Raw genomic sequence first — 22857 nt, forward strand, 5'->3', positions numbered from 1 at the left:
TTCACGTGAAAGCAGCAGTCATACAGGCAGGCACTGAGACTGCTCCCTTGATCATTGTGGTGATGTGTTGCATCAAAAATAAGGACCCAAAGACATGTGATATTGAGATCCAACGTTGTTGCCTCTTACTGAAACACAATCTTGAGTGTGCAGATAAATTTCTCAGATCCTCCTAAAGGCAAAGATAGCTTCACCCATCCTGATAGTGAGCCATAATGCCTAAGTACACAAATTAGCCAGAAGATTTATCAATAAATCCCTTATAAATGGAAGAAAGCATCACATGCTCTGAATAATTTTTTGAGTACTTATCTGACATCTAATGGACACAACAAATTTGTTTCTTTTTGCCTTAGTTTCAAAGGCATGCTTCAGGAAATTCTATGAAAACCTTGTTGAATTCAGATTCTGTTTAAAATATTGGTAATTGAAATATTCAAATCAGTTCAAAATACACTTCATTCTTGAAATAATTCGGAAGTATTATTACAGAGCATTTAAGTCAGCAATTTCATTACAAGTCAAGTTACTCATTTTACTTAACAGTTGCACATCATCAGTTGTCATTCACTTACAATCAAAGCTAAGTAATTCATGGGGTTTCAACAAAGATTTTAACTAAATTGCGTGCAAAGTCAGGAACACCATCATTTTCTCTTGCAATGGCTGCATAAGTTTTAGTGCATTCCTGAGTTTCTGAGCGCCATTCCTCTAATCTAAGAAGGCCATGGCAAAGCACTTCTGTAGAAAACTTTGCCAAGAACAATCATGGTCAAAGACCATGATTGGCCAAGTCATACGACACAGCATCTAATGATGACGATCTCTAATCTACCTCTCTTGCCAGCTCTCCTGTACGTGCTGCTCTTCAGTGTTCACTCCCTGAAAGAAAAGCTGGATTGCCTCTATCTGCAGCTGACCCAGCACAAGACAAGAACTCCTGTGTACTTGTTCTTGCAGAAACATAGCACCAGGACAACATCCTACACAGCATTAATCTTCAGGGACTTGCAGTAATATTATTTTGTGACTATGTGCTCTGTTTTGCATTTTTGCCATGGAGGAACAACGTCTTGTTTAGCTATATCCATGGGTTTGGCAAATGACAATTAAATTTGAACTTGAACTTGCGGTGGTGGAACACATGCAGCCAAATGCACTCACGTTCATCTGGAAGTTGGGATGTTGGAGCTTGCCTCTGCAAGTGCTGACATTTTTAGTAAATTGGACTCATCTGCTGGCATGCATGCATTAAATCCACAAAATGGACCTCACTTCATCCCACCCATCTGAAGAGAGGGTTCAAAAGTAAGAGTAAGTCTAAAACATATTCATTTTATGTAAATGAGATCATCTCCATGTTCCCATGACTGTGAAGCAAGCGCCATTTTGACATGTCTATCCATGGCCTCCTCTACTGTAAAGATGAAGCCACACTCAGGTTGGAGACACACCTTATATTCCGTCTGGGTAGCCTCCAACCTGATGGCATGAACATTGACTTCTCTAACTTCCGCTAATGCCCCACCTCTCCCTCGTACCCCAACTGTTATTTATTTTTATACACACATTCTTTCTCACTCTCTCCTTTTTCTCCCTCTGTCCCTCTGAATATAGCCCTTGCCCATCCTCTGGGTTCCCCCCCTTTGTCTTTCTTCCCGGACCTCCTGTCCCATGATCCTCTCGTATCCCTTTTGCCTATCACCTGTCCAGCTCTTGGCTCCATCCCTCCCCCTCCTGTCTTCTCCTATCATCTTGGATCTCCCCCTCCCCCTCCAACTTTCAAATCCCTTACTCACTCTTCCTTCAGTTAGTCCTGACGAAGGGTCTTGGCCTGAAATGTCGACTGTACCTCTTCCTAGAGATGCTGCCTGGCCTGCTGCGTTCACCAGCAACTTTGATGTGTGTTGCTAGAAGGCAATACTCCAGATGCAGCCCAACCAGAGTTCTACAAAGGTGCAACATACCTTCCTGACCCTTCAACTTAATGGCTTAACTAATAAAATCAAGCATGCCATATGCTTTCTTTACCATCCTATCAACTTGTGCACCACATTAAGCGTGCTATGGACTTGGACCTCGAGTTCCCTCTATACATCAAGATTGTTCAGGTCCTGTCATTAACACTGTACGTACTATTCCCTTACATTTGACCTCCCAAAGGGAAACCTCTCACACTTCCCCACATTACACTCCATTTAGCATTCCTCCTCCTCTGCAGATGATCCATATACTGCTGTATCTTTCGGTCATGTGTTTAAGAACAGCACTGCAATGTTATGAAACATGTATTTTATTATTAACAAGAGTCCGTTAGTAATAATGGAGCATCCAAACCAACACACCCACCTAAATCAGGTAACCGAGCCGGGCTTCGCCCGCACCAACGTCACATCCTGCCCACCGAGCGGAAGTTGTTCTTCTGTCAGGCGGCTGCGTAGACAGTTCCTGGACGCAGGTGGGGTCCTTGTGACTGGCGCTGACACGAGTGAGGAGAAGGGGAGCGACAGGCGGTGGCGGCCCCGGTTCCGGCCTCTCCCCGCACTCTGCCCGTCCCCGAGCCTGGCCGCTGGGGATGGTCTCCCGCTGACATGGGCGGCAGCAGTTCCAAAAGCCGCAGCTTCTGGCCCTTCGGCTCGGGCGCCGTCACCGACACAGCCGACGGCGAACGCCAGCAGAGCCTGGCCCGGTACCGCAGCGGGCGGCTAGGTGCTACCCCCTTCGTGTTCAGCCGCAGGAGGTGAGGGGTGGGGGAGGTGGAGAGCCGGGGTGGGTTGGGGCGGGGTATGTGGCTGTGGAGACTGATTGGGGTGGGGAAGGCCTCGGGGTGGTGCGGAACCCGGGAATTGAGTGGGGCGGGTGGGTGTAGGTGTAGGTGGGTTTGAAGGCTGGGGCGGGAGGTTTCTCTTGTGTAGGCAGGTGTGAGGCTGGGCGGTGTACAGACAAAATATTACAAGCCGTATTATTCAGTGGTTTGCATTTGCTACTCGGGTGTTATTCATTTGCACCACACGATGTTTTCAGTCTTATTTGGTTAGTGCTTAGTTTTGGTTTTGCATTCTTGTAGGTGGAACGGCACTCAGAAGTTCGCTCCTTGCCATACTCTCCTGTTTATCTTTCTTTTAATTGCCGCTCTGATGAATTCCCATTGGAGACCCTATGAACCTGTAGTTAATTGGGAGGGAAAGTGACTCTGCACATCTAGCTGTTATGGTAGCAACACTTTTCAAGGCTCACTAAAGGAAACAGTTTCTTCAAATTACTGTCACTGTTATTCTGTGTAAGTAAACTCAGTGCCCACTTTATGAGGTACACCTCATTAATGCAAGTATCTATTCAGCCACCACTTTTTTCTTCTAAACTGTGCAGCATCACAGTCACTAAAACACTCCTGTAACACATAACCTTTATGGCACAGCTGGAATTTTCTTTTTTATGATAATATACAATGTTGTGCAGTTTTCAAGCCATGGAAAATGTCCTGTTCAGAGCAATGCTTAGTCTGCATTGCTGTTAAAAAAAAATTTAGGGGGAATGTTGTCAGCCAATCAGATGGCAACAGCTCAAGGCATAAAAGCATGCACATAATGTCAAGAGGTTCAGTTGTTCAGACTCTACATCAGAGTGAGGAAGAAATGTGATTAAGTGACCTTGACTGTGGAATCATTGTGCCAGGCGGGGGTAGTTTCAATATCTCAGAAACTGCTGGTCTCCTGGGATTTTCACACAGAACAGTCTCTAGAGTTTACAGATAATGATGTGAGAAACAAAACACACTCAATGAGCAGGTCTGTGGGAAGAAACACTTTGTTAATGAGGGAGCTCAGAGGAGAATGGCTGGGCTGGTTCAAACTGACAGGAAGGCAACAGTAACTCAAATGATCACATGTTAACGGGTGTGCAGAACACAATAATATGTTGGATCTTGAGTTGGATGGGTTACAGCAGCAAACTATTACAAATATATTCAATGACCACTTTATTAGGTACCTCCTGTACCTAATAAAGTGGCCACTAAATGCACTTATGAGGATTCCTGTTTGCCACAGCACACATTGCTTTGCACTTACAAATATGATGATTTCAAAATCCAAAGTAAGTGTATTATTTAGGTATATGATTGTTCATTTGTTAAAGACAACATTAGTTCTGGTCTTGAAAAGGTTAAAAGACTTATCTAACTGAAAGCTTGTACAATATCTTGGCTGTTTTTAAAAAAAAATCTGCCTCCTGGCAGGCAAATAACATTTTAGGAAAATCATCAAAAATCGCTATCATTCCTTGACTAGTTCTGAGGGATTTGAGGTGTGCATCTGGCTTCAAAGATCTCAGATTTGATTTATGCAGCTATTGATTCATACATTTGTTTCCATAATTAGTTTTTGGTTCATTTTTATTATAACTTACATTTCTGAATAGTCTGTCTACCTGAATAATTTAAGACCTAGCTTTCTGACAGTGCAGTATTGCTTAGGTTCTGTACTGGCTGTGTTCTTGAGCGCACCAAAGCCTTTTAACTGTACAGGGCTGAGCGAAGACTGGTTTGTGTGGAGGCATCTCAACCTACATGGTCATGACTTGAAAGTAAAATTGAATGCATTTGACTGAAAAGCAGTTTACGCATGTGAGAATGCTGACAAATTAATAGTCAAAGGTCAAAAAGAGTGAAATTAAGAAGAACATTGGAAATTAAGTCATGAAAGAATACTGCAAGAGAAAAAATTAAATCCAAAGATCTTGTTTTACATAAAATCAGGACAACTATCAGAGATTGAAAGTTTCCATTTACCTCTGTCTGGAAGTGGAAAAATATTAATTGGGTTCTTAATGAATATGTCTTAGCTGTCTCCACAAGGAAGATGAAGCCTAACGGGCTTTGACAAGCTCCAGTTGTAGGTTGATCAAAAGTCCATTGTATCCAAAAGGAGAAGGTTATTAATAAATTTGCTCAGTGGCAGGTAGCAGAAGGTAGTTGACACATTTTTAATGACTGGAAGCCTTTTCTTTTCAGTCGAGTTCTACAGGGCTCTTGTGTTTTTTTGTAATATGAGTTATGGAAGGGCATTACAAGGAATGTGCAGAGGGGAAAAAAACTGGCAAGTTGACTTTAAAGCAAGAGAGCTTTAGATAGTTGTATGAAGTATGAAGCAGCACACAGTGGTGGAGAAACTCTAGCAGGCCAATCGGTATCTTTGAGGAGAAAGCAATTGTCAATGTTTCAGATTGAAACCCTGCTCCACAGTGACTCAAGAAAAATGACCTTTCCAGTAGTACCTGTCAGCAGGTTGGGAGATGCTGTTGATCTTTAGTTACTTGCTAATTGCTGTGGGTGCCAGACTTTGGCAAACCAGATTTAATGTAATTTGCATTGCTGTTTTGTTGGCCATTTTAAATTCATTTGTTTGCTAGGGTATGAGCCAGCTTCAATTAACCCAGGTACTGCCAGTGGTGAAAACAACAGTTGCCATTTTGGCCTCCTCTACTGTAAAGATGAAGCCACACTCAGGTTGGAGGAACAACACCTTATATTCCATCTGGGTAGCCTCCAACCTGATGGCATGAACATTGACTTCTCAAACTTCCGCTAATGCCCCACCTCCCTCTCGTACCCCATCTGTTATTTATTTATATATACATGTTCTCATTCTCTCCCCCTCCCCCTCCCCCCCTGACTATAACCCTTGCCCATCCTCTGGGTTCCCCCCCCCTCCCCCTTTTCCTTCTCCCTGGGCCTCCTGTCCCATGATGCTCTCATATCACCTTTTGCCAATCAACTGTCCAGCTCTTGGCTCCATCCCTCCCCCTCCTGTTTCCTCCTATCATTTTGGATCTCCCCCTCCCCCTCCCACTTTCAAATTCCTTACTCACTCTTCCTTCAGTTAGTCCTGAGGAAGGGTCTCAGGCTGAAACGTCGACTGTACCTCTTCCTATAGATGCTGCCTGGCCTGCTGCGTTCACCAGCAACTTTGATGTATATTGCTGGAATTTCTAGCATCTGCAGAATTCCTCGTGTTTGAGTTGCCATTTTGGGCCAACATAAAATGGCATGGGGAAATTTTGACCATCAAATGACAAGATTTTTCAAATAATAGAATTCTAGTTCTGAAATATTCTTGTCCTGAATATTTCTCTACTGATGCTGCCTCTTCTAGCATTTTCTGTTTCTGTGTTGGATTGACAGTTCTTTGCTCCAAACAGTGTGAGCCATATATTAGGAATTTTGATATTTTTACTTTAACAGTTTGATCCTTTTGGATTTTTGATCCTGTCTGAAAATCATTTCAAAATATTTTAATTTCCATTACCTATTTTTATTCAGCAATAGTAAATCCAATTAATGCATATTTGTAACCTTCCTGTTCACAATCCAGAACACATTTTCTATGTGAAGCAGTGATTTACCTATGCAATATTCAGTCATTTGTTCACAATGTGGCTTCTGTATTTGCTTCAGTCCACAGTTGTGGCCCTAAGCTTCTAATCAACTGTCACTTTAATTCTCCATTCCTTTTGTACTTTGATCTGTTTTTGGCCTCCTACATTCTTTCATCAGGAACAACACATTTTTTAGAAATTCAAATTAGAGCCTCCTCTAATATAATTTGTAGCATTCCTTCTGTTTTTTTGATAATTTCAGAATATTCTACATTTACGCCTTTTACTTACTATATCATTCCTCTCATTTACATCTTTCCTCTTTCTGATCATACTTCCCCTCTTTTCACCCCTTGCCCTTTCTGTATCTTAACCTGTTTCTCTGTTCCTTGTCCTGATGAAAGACCATTGAACTGAACTCTGAATTGTTTCTCTCTTCACAGGTGCTGCCTGACCTGCTGAGTATATACAGAATACTGTTTTTATAATTACATTATTATTCACTTAAGGATACTGGCTTGTATTTAATCTTCAGAAAATATCTATAGCCCATATTTGAGCCTTGGCCTTTAGTTTCAATTACACATTTACCCATAATGGGAAATCGTGAATGGTTTTAATCCTCTTGCCAAGAATCCCACTTCAGCTTTGGAAAAGGACAAGTCAAACGAGCTATAATTGGTTTGTTGATTGGCAGAATGTCAAGTGCAGTCCTTTGGTAAAACCAGCTTAATTATCATTGGATGAGAATTGAGCCTGTGCTCCAAACACACAAAAATCCAGGGAAGTTTACTCACCTTAAGAGCAGTATTCCAAATTGTATCAGTCATATACAGTGGATTCTGGTTAATTGGGCCATCAGGGGACATTTCTTAAATAACAGAACCAAATTGAGAAAATAGCCTGGATTCCTTTTGTTTATTTGGGACTCTATGCCACTTAATTGGGACAGGAGACTGTTGCTGAAGTTTCTGTACATGTTGTGTTCCTGTCAGAGATTACACTGTGTGTAGAGCGAACGGTTTTTAAATAGTGCCACCTCTGTGTGTTTGTATTTAAAAAAAAATAGTGTTTTATGTCACTGATAGTTGGCAAGTAATAAGCAGTAAGACAGTCTAGAACTGTGTTACTCACTATGGTTTCAAGCAGTCCAGCTCAGAGATGCCCGAAACGGCCAGGCATGAAAATAAAACTATTTCACTATTTCAAGTTAAGAATGGCAAAGAATTTGAAGGTATCAGCAATCATCTTGAATGTTACTATGAAAATGAAGATTTGGAGGAGGTAATCGTCAAAAGCATTGTTTGAAGGCAGTCCATTATCTGCACTAAGTGTCTGTGCTGAATTTGTGCCATTTACAGTCAATCAAAAATACATGGTTGCATCTGTAAATATTAGAAACTAAAGCACAGTTTTATAGTACTGCAGTAGTCTTGGTAAAGTTCTAATTTCTTCTGTATTTCATTTAAATGGCAGTTCGTCTTTTTTGTACTTTTTAAATTATTTCTGTGAAACTTCACCTAATTGGGGCAGCCACTAATTTGGTGACAACGTACTGGTTCTGCTGTCCCAGTTAACCAGAACTCACTGTAATCGCAGATCAAAATAATACATCTAGAGTTGGGTCAAATTATTTAAAAACTTGAAATATAAAAGTTTAGTTTCAATGTTATTTTCTGTTTCAACCTCATCTTAATCAGTCAAATTTATTATCACTGATATATCATGAAATTTGTTGTTTTATGGCAGCAATAAAAAATGGTGCGAAAGAGAATGAGTGAGGCCTAGTCAGAAGTCTACAGAGGGGGAAAAACTGTTCCCAAAATGTTGAGTGTTTTTAGGCTCCTGATCTCCTCCCTGATGATAGGAATGAGAAGATGGCATGTCCTGGACATTGAGGGTCCGTAATGATGGATGCTGCTTTGAGACGTTGCCGTTTGAAGATCCCCTTGATGTTGGAGAGGCTTGTGCCTGTGGAGCTGGCAGCCTCTTGATCTTGTGTGTTGGAACCTCCATACCAGGCTGTGATGAAACCAGTCTGAATGCTCTCCAGCATCTGTAGATATTTGTTAAAATCTTTGACATAATAAATCTACTCAAACTCTGAATACATACAGCCACTAGCATGCCTTCATGATTGCATCAGCATGTTCGACCCAGAATATATCCTTTGAGGTGTTAATGCCTTTGAAAATGCTCACCTTTTCCACTCCTGTACCTTCAATGAGGACAGGTGTGTGTCTCCCAATCTCCCCTTCCTGAAGTCCACAATCAATTGTTTGGTATTGTTGACTGACATTGAGTGCAGGATTGTTGTTGCGACACTGCTCAGCCAGCTGATCTGTCTCACTCCTGTACACCACTTCGTCGCTGCCCGAGATCCTGCCAACAACAGTAGTGTCATCAGTGAATTTATAGATGGTATTTGAGCTGTGCTGAGCCATGTAGTCATGAGTGTAGAGAGATGAGAGCAGTGGGCTCAACATGCAACCTTCAACTGTGTTTCTGTTGATTGTCAGCAAGAAGGCAATATCATTACTGATCTGCACTGACTGGTCTCCTGATGAGGAAGGCCCAGGCTTTGAAGCTTGTTGATTAGTATCACTATTGAGGGGGGTGATGGTGTTAAATGTTGAGCTGAAACACTTTTTTTCATTCCTACAATAATCCAATCATTGATGCAGTTATTAAAAGTGTAGTTAACCAATCATCTGGTATTCTCTCCTGTTCCTACCCATGTGAAATTTCCCTCAGAGTATATGAACTCCTTTAACCTCTGTTTGATCTGTGAAGGGGAGTCTTGACCCTCAAAACACGTGTGTTTTAATTATAAGGTAACTTGCATGGCACAACTGCCGTAGCCGAGAGAGGTGTGTTTATTTAGAATTGGGCACTTTTTTTAAAAACAGGCAAGGGAAACTTCCTGAGAGAAAATGTTTACAAATCTAAAAATTTGAGACCGTCCTGTGTTGGCTTGGTAAGCATTTGCAGTACTATGTAAGGTTTCCAAATACACTGACATTTTTTTTAATACTGATCCAAGCTTGTGCTTGTTCTCATATCAAAGTGAGAAACTTAGCCAAATTCCTGGTCTTACATCTGCTGTGCTGAGAATCAGATGCATGTCTAGCAATGAGCCTCTCTGTGTGGAGAAGCTGCTTCTGAGAGCTGGTGTCATCATTGTGGATTAATGCTGAACATTGTTGAGCTTGTTACTATGGAGAAATCTCTGGGCTGGGAGAGTTGTGCAGCCACACAGAAGGAGGAAGAAGGCAACTGAAGTTCCCTCCAAAAAGGTGATCAATACACGGAGGAGATGCTGAGAGTCCCATCAATGATCTGCACTCATTGCTGTTCTCAGTGTAAAATGGTCACATTACTCTCTTGATCCACCCAACACTAACCCTCAGAGACGACCTCTCCATAAAAGGCTGTGGTCAATTCATTGCTGAGGCAGTATTGGCAAAGGGCAAGATTTCACACCAGCTATCTGGTGCAGCCATAGAGTTCCCAGCCAGTTTTTTCAGCATAATCTGCAGTTTGAGCCAAGTCGTCTAAAATAATGCATGGGTGTTAAGTACCAGTCGTGTTTGTGCTGGAGGACCATAAGCACTACAGTGAATCAAATCGAATCAGTGAATCGAGTGTACAGATGGTTTGATGTTGAGTTCTTCTAGAGATTACTGCTTTGCTTTTCTACTTAAATTGATTCTGTAGTGATTTTATAGTTGCAGAGTACAGTACTTAATGGATATCTGCCCTTTATTATTCTAGGGCTGAATTGCTATGTTAATAAACAGCCAACTGCTAATATTCACTGGCAAATTATTATTCTGATAGCAATAAGATTTCAGTCAAATTTTGGATGCAAGTAGACAAGCAGAACTGGAAAATTAAGACTGTAACTAATTGTTGCACAATTCAGGGAATGTTGCCAATTACTTATGATTCAGAGCTGCTTAACAGTGATTTGTTTGCCCATTTCTGATTCTGGATGCAAAGGTCACACATTGACCAAGTAATTGGAGTTCCAGATTCTGTTTACTGAATGATACTGATTTAGTTTAGTTGAGTTGAGCTTTATATCTATATTTTTTCAACATTCATGAAATGGTTTGATAGTTAACACCGTAAATGCAAAAACTCTTAAATGTGCAAAAAGATTCGGGTGATGTGAGGTTTCAAATTAAGTTCAAAACTACATGGCTAGTTGTTTTTTTCATACCTAATTTTCAGAATGTAGGAAAATTATGAACTTTCTGTGTTAAATATCTGAGTTGAAAGGCAAAATAACAGTGGTGAAGGACTTATTTATGTGAAGAATGTGTATGTATTAAATATGAAAGACAAGCAGCATGAATTACAGTCAGGGCATTTAATATTAATGGTTTCTGCATAGCTACCCACCCTGCCCCCCCCTTAATTATTTTCATTTTCAGAATCTGAGTGTTGCTGTCAATGTGAGGTTCATTGCCTATCCCTAATTGTCCTTTAGAAACAGGTAGTTGCCGCTGACTTAAACCACGTCAGGCTTTTTTTGTGAAGATTCTCCTACAATGATGGGGAGCTCTTAGAGCTAGAGATTGTTTTGGGAGGTGCTGTTGTTGTAGCCTAGATGAATAAATGATGCATTTTGTTTATGTTGATGTACATTCATGGTGGTGGTGGACAAGGTACCAATCAAGCAGGCTGCTTTGCCCTTTGTGGTGCTGAACATCTTGAGTTGTTGGAACCTCACTCATCCAGGCAAGTGAAGAGTGCCCTCACTGCTTGCTAATGCCTCAGGATGTAAGCTGTCAGAAAATTGGGTCTCTGACATTTTGAAGCCATTATTTATGTGAATAGTCTATTGCATTTTTTGTCTAATCATAATACCTAATGAAATGTGTATGGGACAATATAAATAAGTTTCTTTTACCCCTCCAAAACTATGTCCTGACCACTTCTTGCCCTTCCCAACCACATGAGAATGAGTGCAAAAATGGTAAAGCTCAGGATAAATGAAGTTCTTAGATGTTTTGTATGCAGTAGTTAAAACAAATGGCCTGCTGTAACTAGTCAGCTGTGTGTGTGTGTGTATGTGTGTGTGTGTGTGTGTGTGTGTGTATATATATATATATATATATATAATGTGTGTGTGTGTGTCTATATATGTATGTCAATATATATATGTGTGTGTATATATATATTTTATACACACACACACACAAGTTTAGTTGAGAAATACAATTTGAGACTGTAGCACCAAAAAGTTAAAGGTGAAGTTTATACTTTATAGGTTTTTGTTAATTCGTTCTGGAAAAAGTAGCCTAAGGGTACTTGTTTCCAATATATTTTGAAGTAAGATATTGGACAGTCAGCGTCTTGTGTACTTGATATTAGCTGAGCTTGGCAGTGTTCTTCCCCTTATATGGCCTGGTTGCACATAATCTGGGACAGATTTACTTGTTTTAAGCAAATGTTTTATCAAGTCAAGTCACTTTTTATTGTCATTTTGACCATAACTGCTGGTACAGTACGCAGTAAAAACGAGACAACATTATTCAGGACAGTGGTGCTACATGAAACAATACAAAACTACGTAAAACAACACAAAACTACACTAGACTACAGACCTACCCAGGACTGCATAAAGTGCACAGAATAGTGCAGGCATTATGATAAATAATAAGCAAGACGATATGCACAGTAGAGGGCAGTAGGTTGGTGTCAGTCCAGGCTCTGGGTATTGAGGAGTCTGATGACTTGGGGGAAGAAACTGTTACATAGTCTGGTTATGAGAGCCCAAATACTTCGGTGCCTTTTTCCAGATGGCAGGAGGGAGAAGAGTTTGTATGAGGGGTGCGTGGGGTCCTTCATAATGCTGTTTGCTTTATGGATGCAGCGTGTGGTGTAAGTGTCTGTAATGGCGGGAAGAGAGACCCTGATGATCTTCTCAGCTGACCTCACTGCAGGATCTTGCGATCCGAGATGGTGCAATTTCTGGACCAGGCAGTGATGCAGCTGCTCAGGATGCTCTCAATACAACCTCTGTAGAATGTGGTGAGGATGGGGGGGTGGGAGATGGACTTTTCTCAGCCTTTGTAAAAAGTAGAGACGCTGCTGGGCTTTCTTTGCTATGGAGCTGGTGTTGAAGGACCAGGTGAGATTCTCCACCAGGTGAACACCAAGAAATTTGGTGCTGTTAATGATCTCTACGGAGGAGTCGTCGATGTTCAGCAGAGAGTGGTTGTTCCGTGTCCTCCTGAAGTCAACAACTATCTCTTTTGTTTTGTTCACATTCAGAGACAGGTTGTTGGCTCTGCACCAGTCTGTTAGCCGCTGCACCTCCTCTTTGTATGCTGACTCATCGTTCTTGCTGATGAGACCCACCATGGTTGGGTCATCGGTGAACCTGATGTGGTTCGAGCTGTGTGCTGCAGCCCTGTCGTGGGTCAGCAGAGTGAACAGCAGTGGACTGAGCACGCAGCCCCGGGGGGCCCCCGTGCTCAGTGTGATGGTGTTGGAGATGCTGCTCCCGATATGGACTGACTGAGGTCTCCCAGTCAGGAAGTCTAGGATCCAGTTGCAGAGGGAGGTGTTCAGGCCCAGTAGGCTCAGCTTTCCAGTTAGTTTCTGAGGAATGATTGTGTTGAATGCTGAACTGAAGTCTATGAACAGCATTCGAACATGCGTGTCTTTTTTGTCCAGGTGGGTTAGGGCCAGGTGGAGGGTGATGGCAATGGCGTCGTCTGTTGAACGGTTGGGATGGTATGCGAACTGCAGGGGGTCCAGTGAGGGGGGCAGTAGGGTCTTGATGTGCCTCATGACAAACCTCTCGAAGCACTTCATGATGATGGATGTGAGTGCAACGGGATGGTAGTTTTTGAGGCAGGACACTGAAGAATTCTTCGGCATGGGGACGATGGTGGCAGCCTTGAAGCACGTAGGAACGACGGCGCTGCTCAGGGAGATGTTGAAGATGTCAGTGAGAATCTCTGCTAGCTGATCTGCACATCCTCTAAGCACTCTGCCGGGAATATCATCTGGTCCAGCAGCCTTCCGTAGGTTGACCCCGCACAGGGTTCTCCTCACATCGGCCACGGTAAGACACAGTGTTACATACCTCGTGGTTATCTTGTGACTGTCATATGACCCTGATGTAATTGAGTATCTTGTGAGCATGATGTAATGGTCTTGTGATGGTGGGGTGATATAATTTTCCTGCCAGTGTGAGGTGACGTGATGACATGTTCTCAACAGGTATATGTTGTTACGAGGTTGATTGGTTGTTTAATTCGTCAGTTACTCCATTATGCTGCGTATTCGTCTCATGACGCAGTTTTGTTTTAAAGTGGAGTCTTACTTTCTATTTTACATCTAGTATTGGAGAGTGAAGACCTCACTAACGTACGGGAACCTGAAGGATTGAGTAAAGTTGGTGTCGTTCGGCAGTTTCATAAAGGATTGACCTTATTGAATCTTGGTTCAGGAATAGTGGCCGGCATCTGAGATAACCCCTGTAAGATCAGGAAGGTTTTTGCAGTGTTCATTCGCCAGGAAAAGTTCAGTTCCTTTAAGCCATTTTACTTCCTTCGTCATGAATCCTTTGGCCAGAATCAGCAGTAACGTCACGTCTTTGAAGAAATCCGTTCCCAGAGAAGTCTCGCCTTATTGACTGTGTAAATCACTTGGACTTCAAATTTACCCTTTTAAGAACTGTTCCAGAGTTGCCGTATAGCAGTTAACTTCCAGTTAAGTTATTCATTTGAATACTTTTCGCTATTGTTGAGCAGAGTTTAATAAATGTTTATGTTTGTTTATAAAACTTGACTCAATTGTATATTCATTGTTGATGACGTAACAACAGCACCTGGTCGTTTGGAGGAGGGGTGGTCTTCCTCGCCGCCACGTCATTTTCTGCCTCAAAACAAGCGTAGAAGTTGTTCAACGCATCTGGGAGGGAGGCATCACCAGCACAGACAGGTGGTGTCTTGTAGGTGGTGATGTCCTGAATGCCCTTCCCCATGCGCCGCTGTTCTGGAAGTGGCTGTGGATTTGCTGGGCGTGTGCACACTTTGCCTCTCTGATGGCCTGGGACAGTTTGGCCCTCACTGTTGTTAGGGCTGCCTTGTCACCTGCTCTGAAGGCGGAGTCAGGGGTCCTCAGCAACGCACGCACCTCCGCAGTCATCCATGGCTTCTGGTTAGCGCGTGTAGTGATGGTCTTGGCCACAGTGACGTCATCGGTGCACTTGCTGATGTAGCTAGTCACTGATGCCGTGTACTCATCTAAGTTGGGAGAGTTGTCATTGGTTGCAGCCTCCCTGAACATGTGCCAGTCAGTGTGCTCAAAGCAGTCTTGAAGAGCAGAGATGGCTCCTGCTGGCCAGGTTTTCACCTGCTTCTGAACTGGTCTGGAGCACCTGCTGAGCGGTCTGTATGCTGGGTTTAGCATAACAGAGATGTGGTCTGAGTAACTGAGATGGGTGCGGGGTTCCGCCCGGTACACGTCGTGAATGTTTGTGTAAACAAGGTCCAACGCGTTCTCCCCTCTCGTTGCAAAGTCCACGTTCTGATGGAATCTGGGGAGCACTGACTTAAGGTTCGCGTGGTTAAAATCTCCAGCGACAATAAACAGTCCAACAGGGTGTGCGTTCTGCAGTTCGCTAATAGCCCCATACAGTTCACAGAGTGCCTCCTTCGCATTAGCGCTGGGGAGAATGTAGACACTGACTATAAGGACAGTGGTGAATTCCCTTGGTAAATAAAATGGTCTGCATCTAACAGTCACAAACTTCACTGGCGATAAGCAGTATCTGGAAACCAGCACAGAGTTGTTGCACCATTCTGTATTGATGTAAACACACAAGCCACTACCACGAGTCTTGCCAGAAAGAGCTGCATCTCTATCTGCTCGAAACAAAACGAACCCGTCCAGCTGAATGGCGGCTTCTGGGATTCTGTCGATGAGCCACGTTCCCGTGAAAACATACGCACAGCAGACTCTGTACTCCCGCTGAGTATTTCATTGGAGTCGGATGTAGTCCAATTTATTGTCCAGGGAGCAGACATTGGAGAGCAGAATGGACGGGAGAGCCGGCCGGCTAGGGTTTGCTTTTTTTCCTGGCATGGACTCCTGCCCGCTTGTCTCGCTTCCGCTTCCTCGCACACCGCTTACGACGTCCCCACCTCCGGCCCCCGGCATTAGTCAACTCCAAGGGCTGTAGGCTCGATCATCTCAGCAAGCTGAGGTCGAGTAATTTAACCAGCAGATCTTCATGAAAGTTTGTTTTTGGGTGATCTCTGTATTGTAGCAGTATCTGGTGATGGTAGGTAGTGGCTCTGTTATCCATGTGCCCTAATCAAAAATTGTGCCTTAAAATTAAATTAAAGTAACACCAGATCCGAAAGGCTGCTGCTGCCGTGCCGCGCCGCCTGTCAGTGGCCTGTCATTTGAAAAGGCAAAATGTTTAATATTACACAAGGTATGACTTGCTTCATTTTGTTCACTGCTTAACTGTAGAGTGCTCTAACTCTTCTGGATACGTCATGCAATTAGTTCCTAGATTATTATGAAATGTGGAGCTTATTTAATAGGGTACATAAAATGGTGTTACTCTTGTCTGTCACCTTTCTAATCATGCTTTTACTATTTTATTACCTTACCTGTCCTTTATTTGTTGATACCTATTAACGACAGGTTAGGATTAAAGAGATTTGTCAGGAGAAATGTCTACCCTGTGCAGAAATTCTAATAGCGAGTCTTTGTGATTACTAGAAAATACTCATTATCCTGCAGTTTAAATTCTGACTCTTAATTGCCGAATGATGAGGCTAAGTCTTCTAGGAAGCACTGTACTCAAAATATATTAAAAATCAATGAAATTCAAGTTGGTTTCAAAAATGCTGAGCCTTAGCACCAGGCAGCATTTACTGATGGAACTTCAGGGTTTGAATTTGGGATGTGCATTCTCTATGGCAGCGGCAACACTTAGTAAGTGCACCTAGACATTGAGTGTTTCACTTCAAGCCAAGTGATTTCTAGCCTTTTTTTTTGCTTTAGGTAATAAGTTGGTTGGAGGATCTATGCATCAACATAGTTTGGTCAGATTTCAGAATAGCTCCTTTCATTTTAAAATCCTGTCTCACTTTTTCTTTCATTCATAACTGGGGAAGGAATACAGTGAATTCCAGTTAATTGAGATATCAGGGCCAGACATTTTTGTCCAATTAGGTGGCTGCCCCAATTAACCAAAGATTCATGGAAATTGTTTTTAAGAAGTGTTTTTAAAAAAAAGGCAAACTACCATTTCACGGAATAGCAAATTGTGTATTTAAATGAAATACAGAATAAATTAGAACACTACAAAAATACAGTATTACTGGCTCCTGATCGTTATCGATTGAGGAATTCATCCAATGTATGCTGCTGTGTTCTTTTGATTGACAGTAAATGTCCAAGATAGTGCAGGCACCTAGTACAGATAATGGACTAACTTGATACAGTGCTTTTGACAATTGAATATTCCAAATCTTCATTTTCATTGTAGCATTCAAGATGATTGTTGATACCTTCAAACTCTTCATAGTTCCTAACTTCAAGTAGTGAAATTGCTCAACTTTCACTCCTAGCCCTTTCTGACATTCCAAGCCCGAATGCTTGAAACCGCAGAGGATAAAACAGTTCTGAATTGTCTTGCTGCTTACAACTCGCCAACTATCAGCGACATAAAATACTGTTTTTTGAATATAAACACACTCAAGTGAAGGTATTTAAAATTGTTAGCTCTAGACACGGTGTAATGCCAAATGACTACATGATGTGCACATGACTGGCATTAGTTAGAAAATGTTTGGCAGCAGTCTCCTACCCCGATTAAGTGGCATAGTGTCCGAAATAAACTAAGGGAAACCCAGCTATTTTCTCGATTTGTTTTTATTATTTAAGAGTTGTTTCATCTCAACAGCTGCCCTGATGAACTAATGGCCAATTAACCAGAACTGTATATAGATTAAAAAATAAATTGATTGTTTTAAGTGTGCAAACAACCACTAGTGCAACATGACCCAAAGTTATTGAAATTCTGGGGTGTCTATTAGGTCTTTTGCATCTGTTTATCACAATATTTTGACTTTTTATTTAAGGTGTTCTTTTGCATAATTTTTCCTCCAGTTTTCTTCCCTCCTGAAGGCGCTGACTCTTGATGGGCACGGTTCCATGAGTGCTGGCAGCCATCACCAAAGTGGCCATTCTTCATGTGTGAGCCTAGACAGTGAGTGTTCCAGGCTGTTCAATTGTGGAGGGTATAACAGGCAAACCTGATCCTGTTCTCATCTGGCATCCAATATACACACTCAGTATAGGTAACTGGATAGCTGTTGGGAGCTGAAATCTGCCTGATTTATTTTACTCCTCTTTCCACTCCCTCCTCACGCAACAGTAGGCACTTTGAAACCAATTATATTGCTGCAGTAATCAGCTCATCAAAGACAGATGTGGAGATTAAACTGGGACATTCTAATTGTTATAAGTCAGTTACTAAAGGCTGTTTCTTTGATTTTATTCAGTTGTTTAGACTAATTTGGAGTGACTTAGCAAAGTATGGAAATGGTAAAATTAAACATTAAACTTTTAATTTACATTTCTAGCATTAATGAAATTTTCCATAGGACAAAAATTCAGTTGGGTATCCAGCCTTTACAACGGCTGATTGGATGATCTAGTTACAGATACACATACACAAACCTAGCAAGTCCACCACCGTTTTCTTTTATAATTGAGCTGGCATTACTGAAAGATCATCAGGAGAGTTGGTAATATTCTCAGGGAATCAGAACTTTTGTTTGGGAGTTCACCCCAAGAGCTGTATATCAATAATAGCATATTAAACTTGATCTGAGTAGGCACTTTGTTTTCTTAGCAGTACATATTTGGATGTAAAACCCCTTTGAAAGACAAGCCCCACAGTTCAATAAAAGCACCATTTTCACTTAATTAGATCATTTGGCAGAGAAATAGTGTTTAGATTTTTCAGCTGCAGCAGCCACTTAACAAATATTCATATAATAAAAGATGGCTACAGTTTTGCCCACAGAGCAGGAATATAAATATTCACAACTTAGCTAAACATTTATTTTGCCCCTGCAGCTCAATGTACTATGATGAAGATGGCGATTTGGCTCATGAGTTCTATGAAGAAACCTTTGTCACAAAAAATGGAAGGAAAAAAGCTAAACTGAAAAGAATTCATAAAAATTTAATACCTCAGGTGAGAGAGCCAAGTTTTATATTGTTGGTTCATTTTACTTTCTTGGGGCGAAGGACTGATTTAATTTTCATCTTAATAAGGAATGGGTACATTTAGATGATATGTGTTGAATCCCTCAAACTCCTAAATCTAACAGTTTGGTTGGTGACTGGTATTGTATAGGTTAAGCAGAGTGACCATTGCATACAAGTAGTGTGTCACCATTATTGAACCATGGCACTGGAGTGTCACATGGATTGTGTTCGGTCCAGGAAACTTCAAATTTGAGAACAGTTATGTCGGTATCGAATATGTTGCAGGTCTCTGTATAGTATATAGTATTTGTATGGAGCAGGAAGTTTTTCCAGTTTGTTGCCTATTAATTGCTGAGTTTTCCATTCTCAGCCTCTTATATGGTAGTTGGGCTTTAACAATCAGTCTAAGTTGGACTAGCAGGGAGAATAGCTTTACCAGAAGGACAGGCTGTGTAGAAGCTGCTAAAGGCATTAACTAAGATTGAAGCGGGCTTGATAGATTGAGAGAGATTTTTAAAAAGAGAAACTGGGACTCCTTACAATTATAGAAGTGATAAAAGTTCACAATATTGAGTTTTAACCATGTAAGTAAAGAGAAATGCAGCTGGGTGATACTGTAGTTTAAACAAAAGGGTGAACTAAATATTTACATAAAGGTGTTTGGGATATAGAGACAAAAGATTTAAAAGGGATGAGTATTGTACAGTGGTAATACATGTTGAAGTCCTATTGTTTGGAAATTTTCATGAGCCTATCAGTTATGTAAAACAATATGCATTAATTCAGTCTTCCTCTGCGGGAGGGTCCAGAGAAGATTCACAAGAATGACCTTGGGAATGACATGGTTAAATTATGAGGAGTATTTGATGGCTCTGGGCCTGTACTCGCTGGAGTTTAGAAGAATGAGGGGGATCCCATTGAAACCCATCAAATATTGAAAGGCCTAGATAGAGTGGACATGAAGAGGATGTTTCCTATAGTGGGGAAGTCTAGGATAAGAGACAGTCTCAAAATACAAGGATATCCCTTTAGAGCAGAGATGAGGGATTTCTTTAGACAGTGCTGAATCTGTGAAAACCATTGTCACAAATGGCAGTGGAAACCAAGTTTTTCAGTGTTTTTAAAGCAGAGGTTGATAGGTTGTTAATCAGGAAGGGTGTCAAAGGTAACTGGGAGAGGGTAGGAAAATGGGGTTGAGGGATAATAAATCAATGATGAAATGGTGAGGCAGACTGAACTGGCTGAATGACAGTTTTGCTCCTATGTCTGTTTTGCATGACTTTTATAGGGCACACTGCAGCCTCCTTTTTCACGTAAAATGTGCTAAAACTGTTATAGATTTGTAGCCATACCTTCGTAAATCGGATATTCTGCCCACACCAATCAAAGGGATCTTTTTTGTAATAATCCCACCTCCTGCACTACTTTGACTAGGCAGTTTAAATGCTTTTGGTGACTCTGCTTTCACCACTGTCAGGCTGTGAATTCCAGGTTCTTGATGCAAAACGTTGGTCTGCAGGTGCAGCAGGCTTTCAAGAAGGCAAATGGAGTGTTGGCCTTCATTGTTAGAGGGATTGAATTTAAGAGCAGGGAGGTTATGCTGCAACTGTACAGGATACTGGTGAGCCGCACCTGGAGTACTGTGTGCCTTTCTGGTCTCCTTACTTGAGGAAGGATATGCTGCCTTTGGAGGCAGTGCAGAGGAGGTTCACTAGGTTGATTCCAGAGATTTGGGGGGGTGGGGTTAGACTATGATGGGAGATTGAGTGGCCTGGAACTGTTCTCGCTGGAATTCAGAAGAATGAGAGGAGATCTTATAGAAACATACAAAATTATGAAAGGGATAGAAAAGATAGAGGCAAGAAAGTTGTCTCCACTGGTAGGTGAAACTGGAACTAGGGACATAGCCTCAAGATTCGGGGGAGTAGATTTAGGACGGAGATGAGGAGGAACTGCTTTTCCCATAGAGTGGCGAATCTGTGAAATTCTCTGCCCAATAAAGCAGTGGAGGCTACCTCAGTAAATATATTTAAGACAAGGTTAGATAGATTTTTGCATACTCGGGGAATTCCAAGGGTTATGGGGGAAAGGCAGATAGGTGGAGATGAGTCCAATAGCCATGATCTTACTGAATGGCAGAGTCGGTTCAATGGGCCAGTTGGACTACTCCTGCTCCCGTTTCTTATGTTCTTACGACACACTCTGGGTGGAAAAGGTGCAACTCCCCTGAGATCTCCTTTAAATCTCTTGGTCTTTGTGCCAAATCTATGTCCCCTGGTTTTATGACATGGGGAAAAGTTTCCTGTGGTGTACCCTGTCTATGCCCCTCCTTTTGTATACGTCCGTCATCTCCTTTAGGGAAAACAGACCTAGCCTCACCAATCAATCATTTCTCATACCTGAAATGCTCCATCCCAGTTAACATTTTGGTGAATTTTCTCTGCACCTTCCAATGTTATAACATTTTGCCTATTGTTCGGTGACCTGATTTGGCCTTTGTCCTAGTTTTATAAGGACTTTAAGCAGAGATCACTGGTTTTGGGTTAGGTGCAAGAACACTGGTTGTTACTTCGTGTAAAGACAAGATTGACTTTTAGTTGAAATCAAATTTGAAATTCTAGAAACCCTCCAGTTTCTGTAAGTGGAAAGGGAGATGCCTTCACAGTGAAGACCCCATTCGAAGCTTTTTCTGTTCACATCTTTCAGTCGTGCATTTGTGGCACTGGTCTTTTGAAGTTCAAATTGTGTAACAGCTCTTACAGCTTAAAAGCCATTTGGATAATCATGCCTATGTCAACTCTTAAATGAACTAACCATTGAATTCAGTACTAAATAATGCAAAAGATCACACAAAAAAAACTTAACACTACTGAAATAAAACTCTCTGGTTTTGACCTCCCTCCTCTCATTGGTTGATCTATGTTCATTATTTTCACAGGGTATGGTTAAATTGGACCATCCGCGAATCCATGTGGATTTCCCTGTCGTTTTATGTGAGGTGTGACCAGAATGGAAGTTTCTTTCAAAATAAACCTGGACTATAGGAGTTTGCCAGATGCTGAACCTTTGATGGTCCTGTATGTTGGTGATGGAGACTGATCTGACGAGCGTGTGGCATCTGTTTAATTTCCGTGTAGTTTTTAAATGCTAAGAGCCAAACACTCGACGTTTCCTCTGTATGATTGTCTATAGAGTGATCTGTTAAAATTGAATTCATTTATAAGAACACAGTACAGATGTACACTAGAACTCCAGTGCTATTTCAAGTAATTGTGTTAGATTACTGTGACATATGTTTAAAGACAATGTAAATAGTAGCTTTAATTTAATGCAGTCATTAGGGGTGTTTAAACATTTTGAGTTCTGTATATACACATCTGCACAATATTTGGCAGTAAATATAATGGCATATCTATGAAAATTAGTTGCAAGGTTTTATTTATGAATGACTGTTTTGTTTGTTAATTTTCTCATACTATATAATAAAAGATTCCACAAAGTCTTTGAACTTTGTGCTACTTGAATGCCACATGAAAAAGAAAGCGCTTAAAAATACAAATGCATACTCCTTCTCTTCCAAAAGTACAAGCTATAAATTTCCATTCTTACCAAGCTGAGAAAAAAACTGAGAAAGTAACTTGGCTGCGAAGCTTCCCATTTCTGCAGGTTTGCACATTTTCACTGGTGCAGTGGCATAATAGGTGGTTTTCCTGTGTCTCGGCTCTAGGGATCCATGTTTGATCCTGATCTCTGTTTGCATGGAGTTTGCATATTCTCACTGTGGCTGAATGAGCACCCTAAAGACCTGCTAGTATGTTTGTTGGCTACTGTAAACTACCTTCAGATGAGTAGCAGGAGAATCAATGATGGGCACAGGAGACATCAAGTTATGGAGATTAGGTGGGAAAATAAGATTTGACTTAGACCTCGATGGGCTTAATGGATTATGGTATAAGGAAATGAGGGATGATTAGAAAAAGAAATCCTGGTTTATTTCATTTCTCTGCAGCTCTTTAAATCCATCTGAGCTGAATTCAGCAAATGCATGATAGATTGTCAGTCAGATTTGTAGCGTGACTTATTTGTAAACCAAACACAAGAGAATCTGCAGATGCTGGAAATCTAAACGACACACACAAAATGCTGGAGGAACCCAGCAGGCCAGTCAGCATCTATGGAAAAGAGTAAACTGTCAAAGTTTTGGGCTGAGACCCTTTA

At 41.5% G+C, this 22857-nt stretch overlaps 1 protein-coding gene across 1 annotated transcript; it reads left to right on the top strand.

Annotated features, from left to right (window-relative positions):
* The first annotated feature begins 2434 nt into the window (after window positions 1-2434).
* On the top strand, window positions 2435-22141 carry LOC140211137 (tumor suppressor candidate 2-like). Its single transcript, XM_072280648.1, has 3 exons — window positions 2435-2740; window positions 18505-18625; window positions 21578-22141. Exons 1-3 carry the CDS (start codon window positions 2592-2594, stop codon window positions 21641-21643), a joined length of 336 nt encoding a protein of 111 aa, XP_072136749.1. The 5' UTR covers window positions 2435-2591; the 3' UTR covers window positions 21644-22141.
* Window positions 22142-22857: the final 716 nt, after the last annotated feature.

This window comes from Mobula birostris, chromosome 16 (assembly GCF_030028105.1).
Source record: "Mobula birostris isolate sMobBir1 chromosome 16, sMobBir1.hap1, whole genome shotgun sequence".
In the NCBI taxonomy this organism is placed as follows: domain Eukaryota; kingdom Metazoa; phylum Chordata; class Chondrichthyes; order Myliobatiformes; family Myliobatidae; genus Mobula; species Mobula birostris.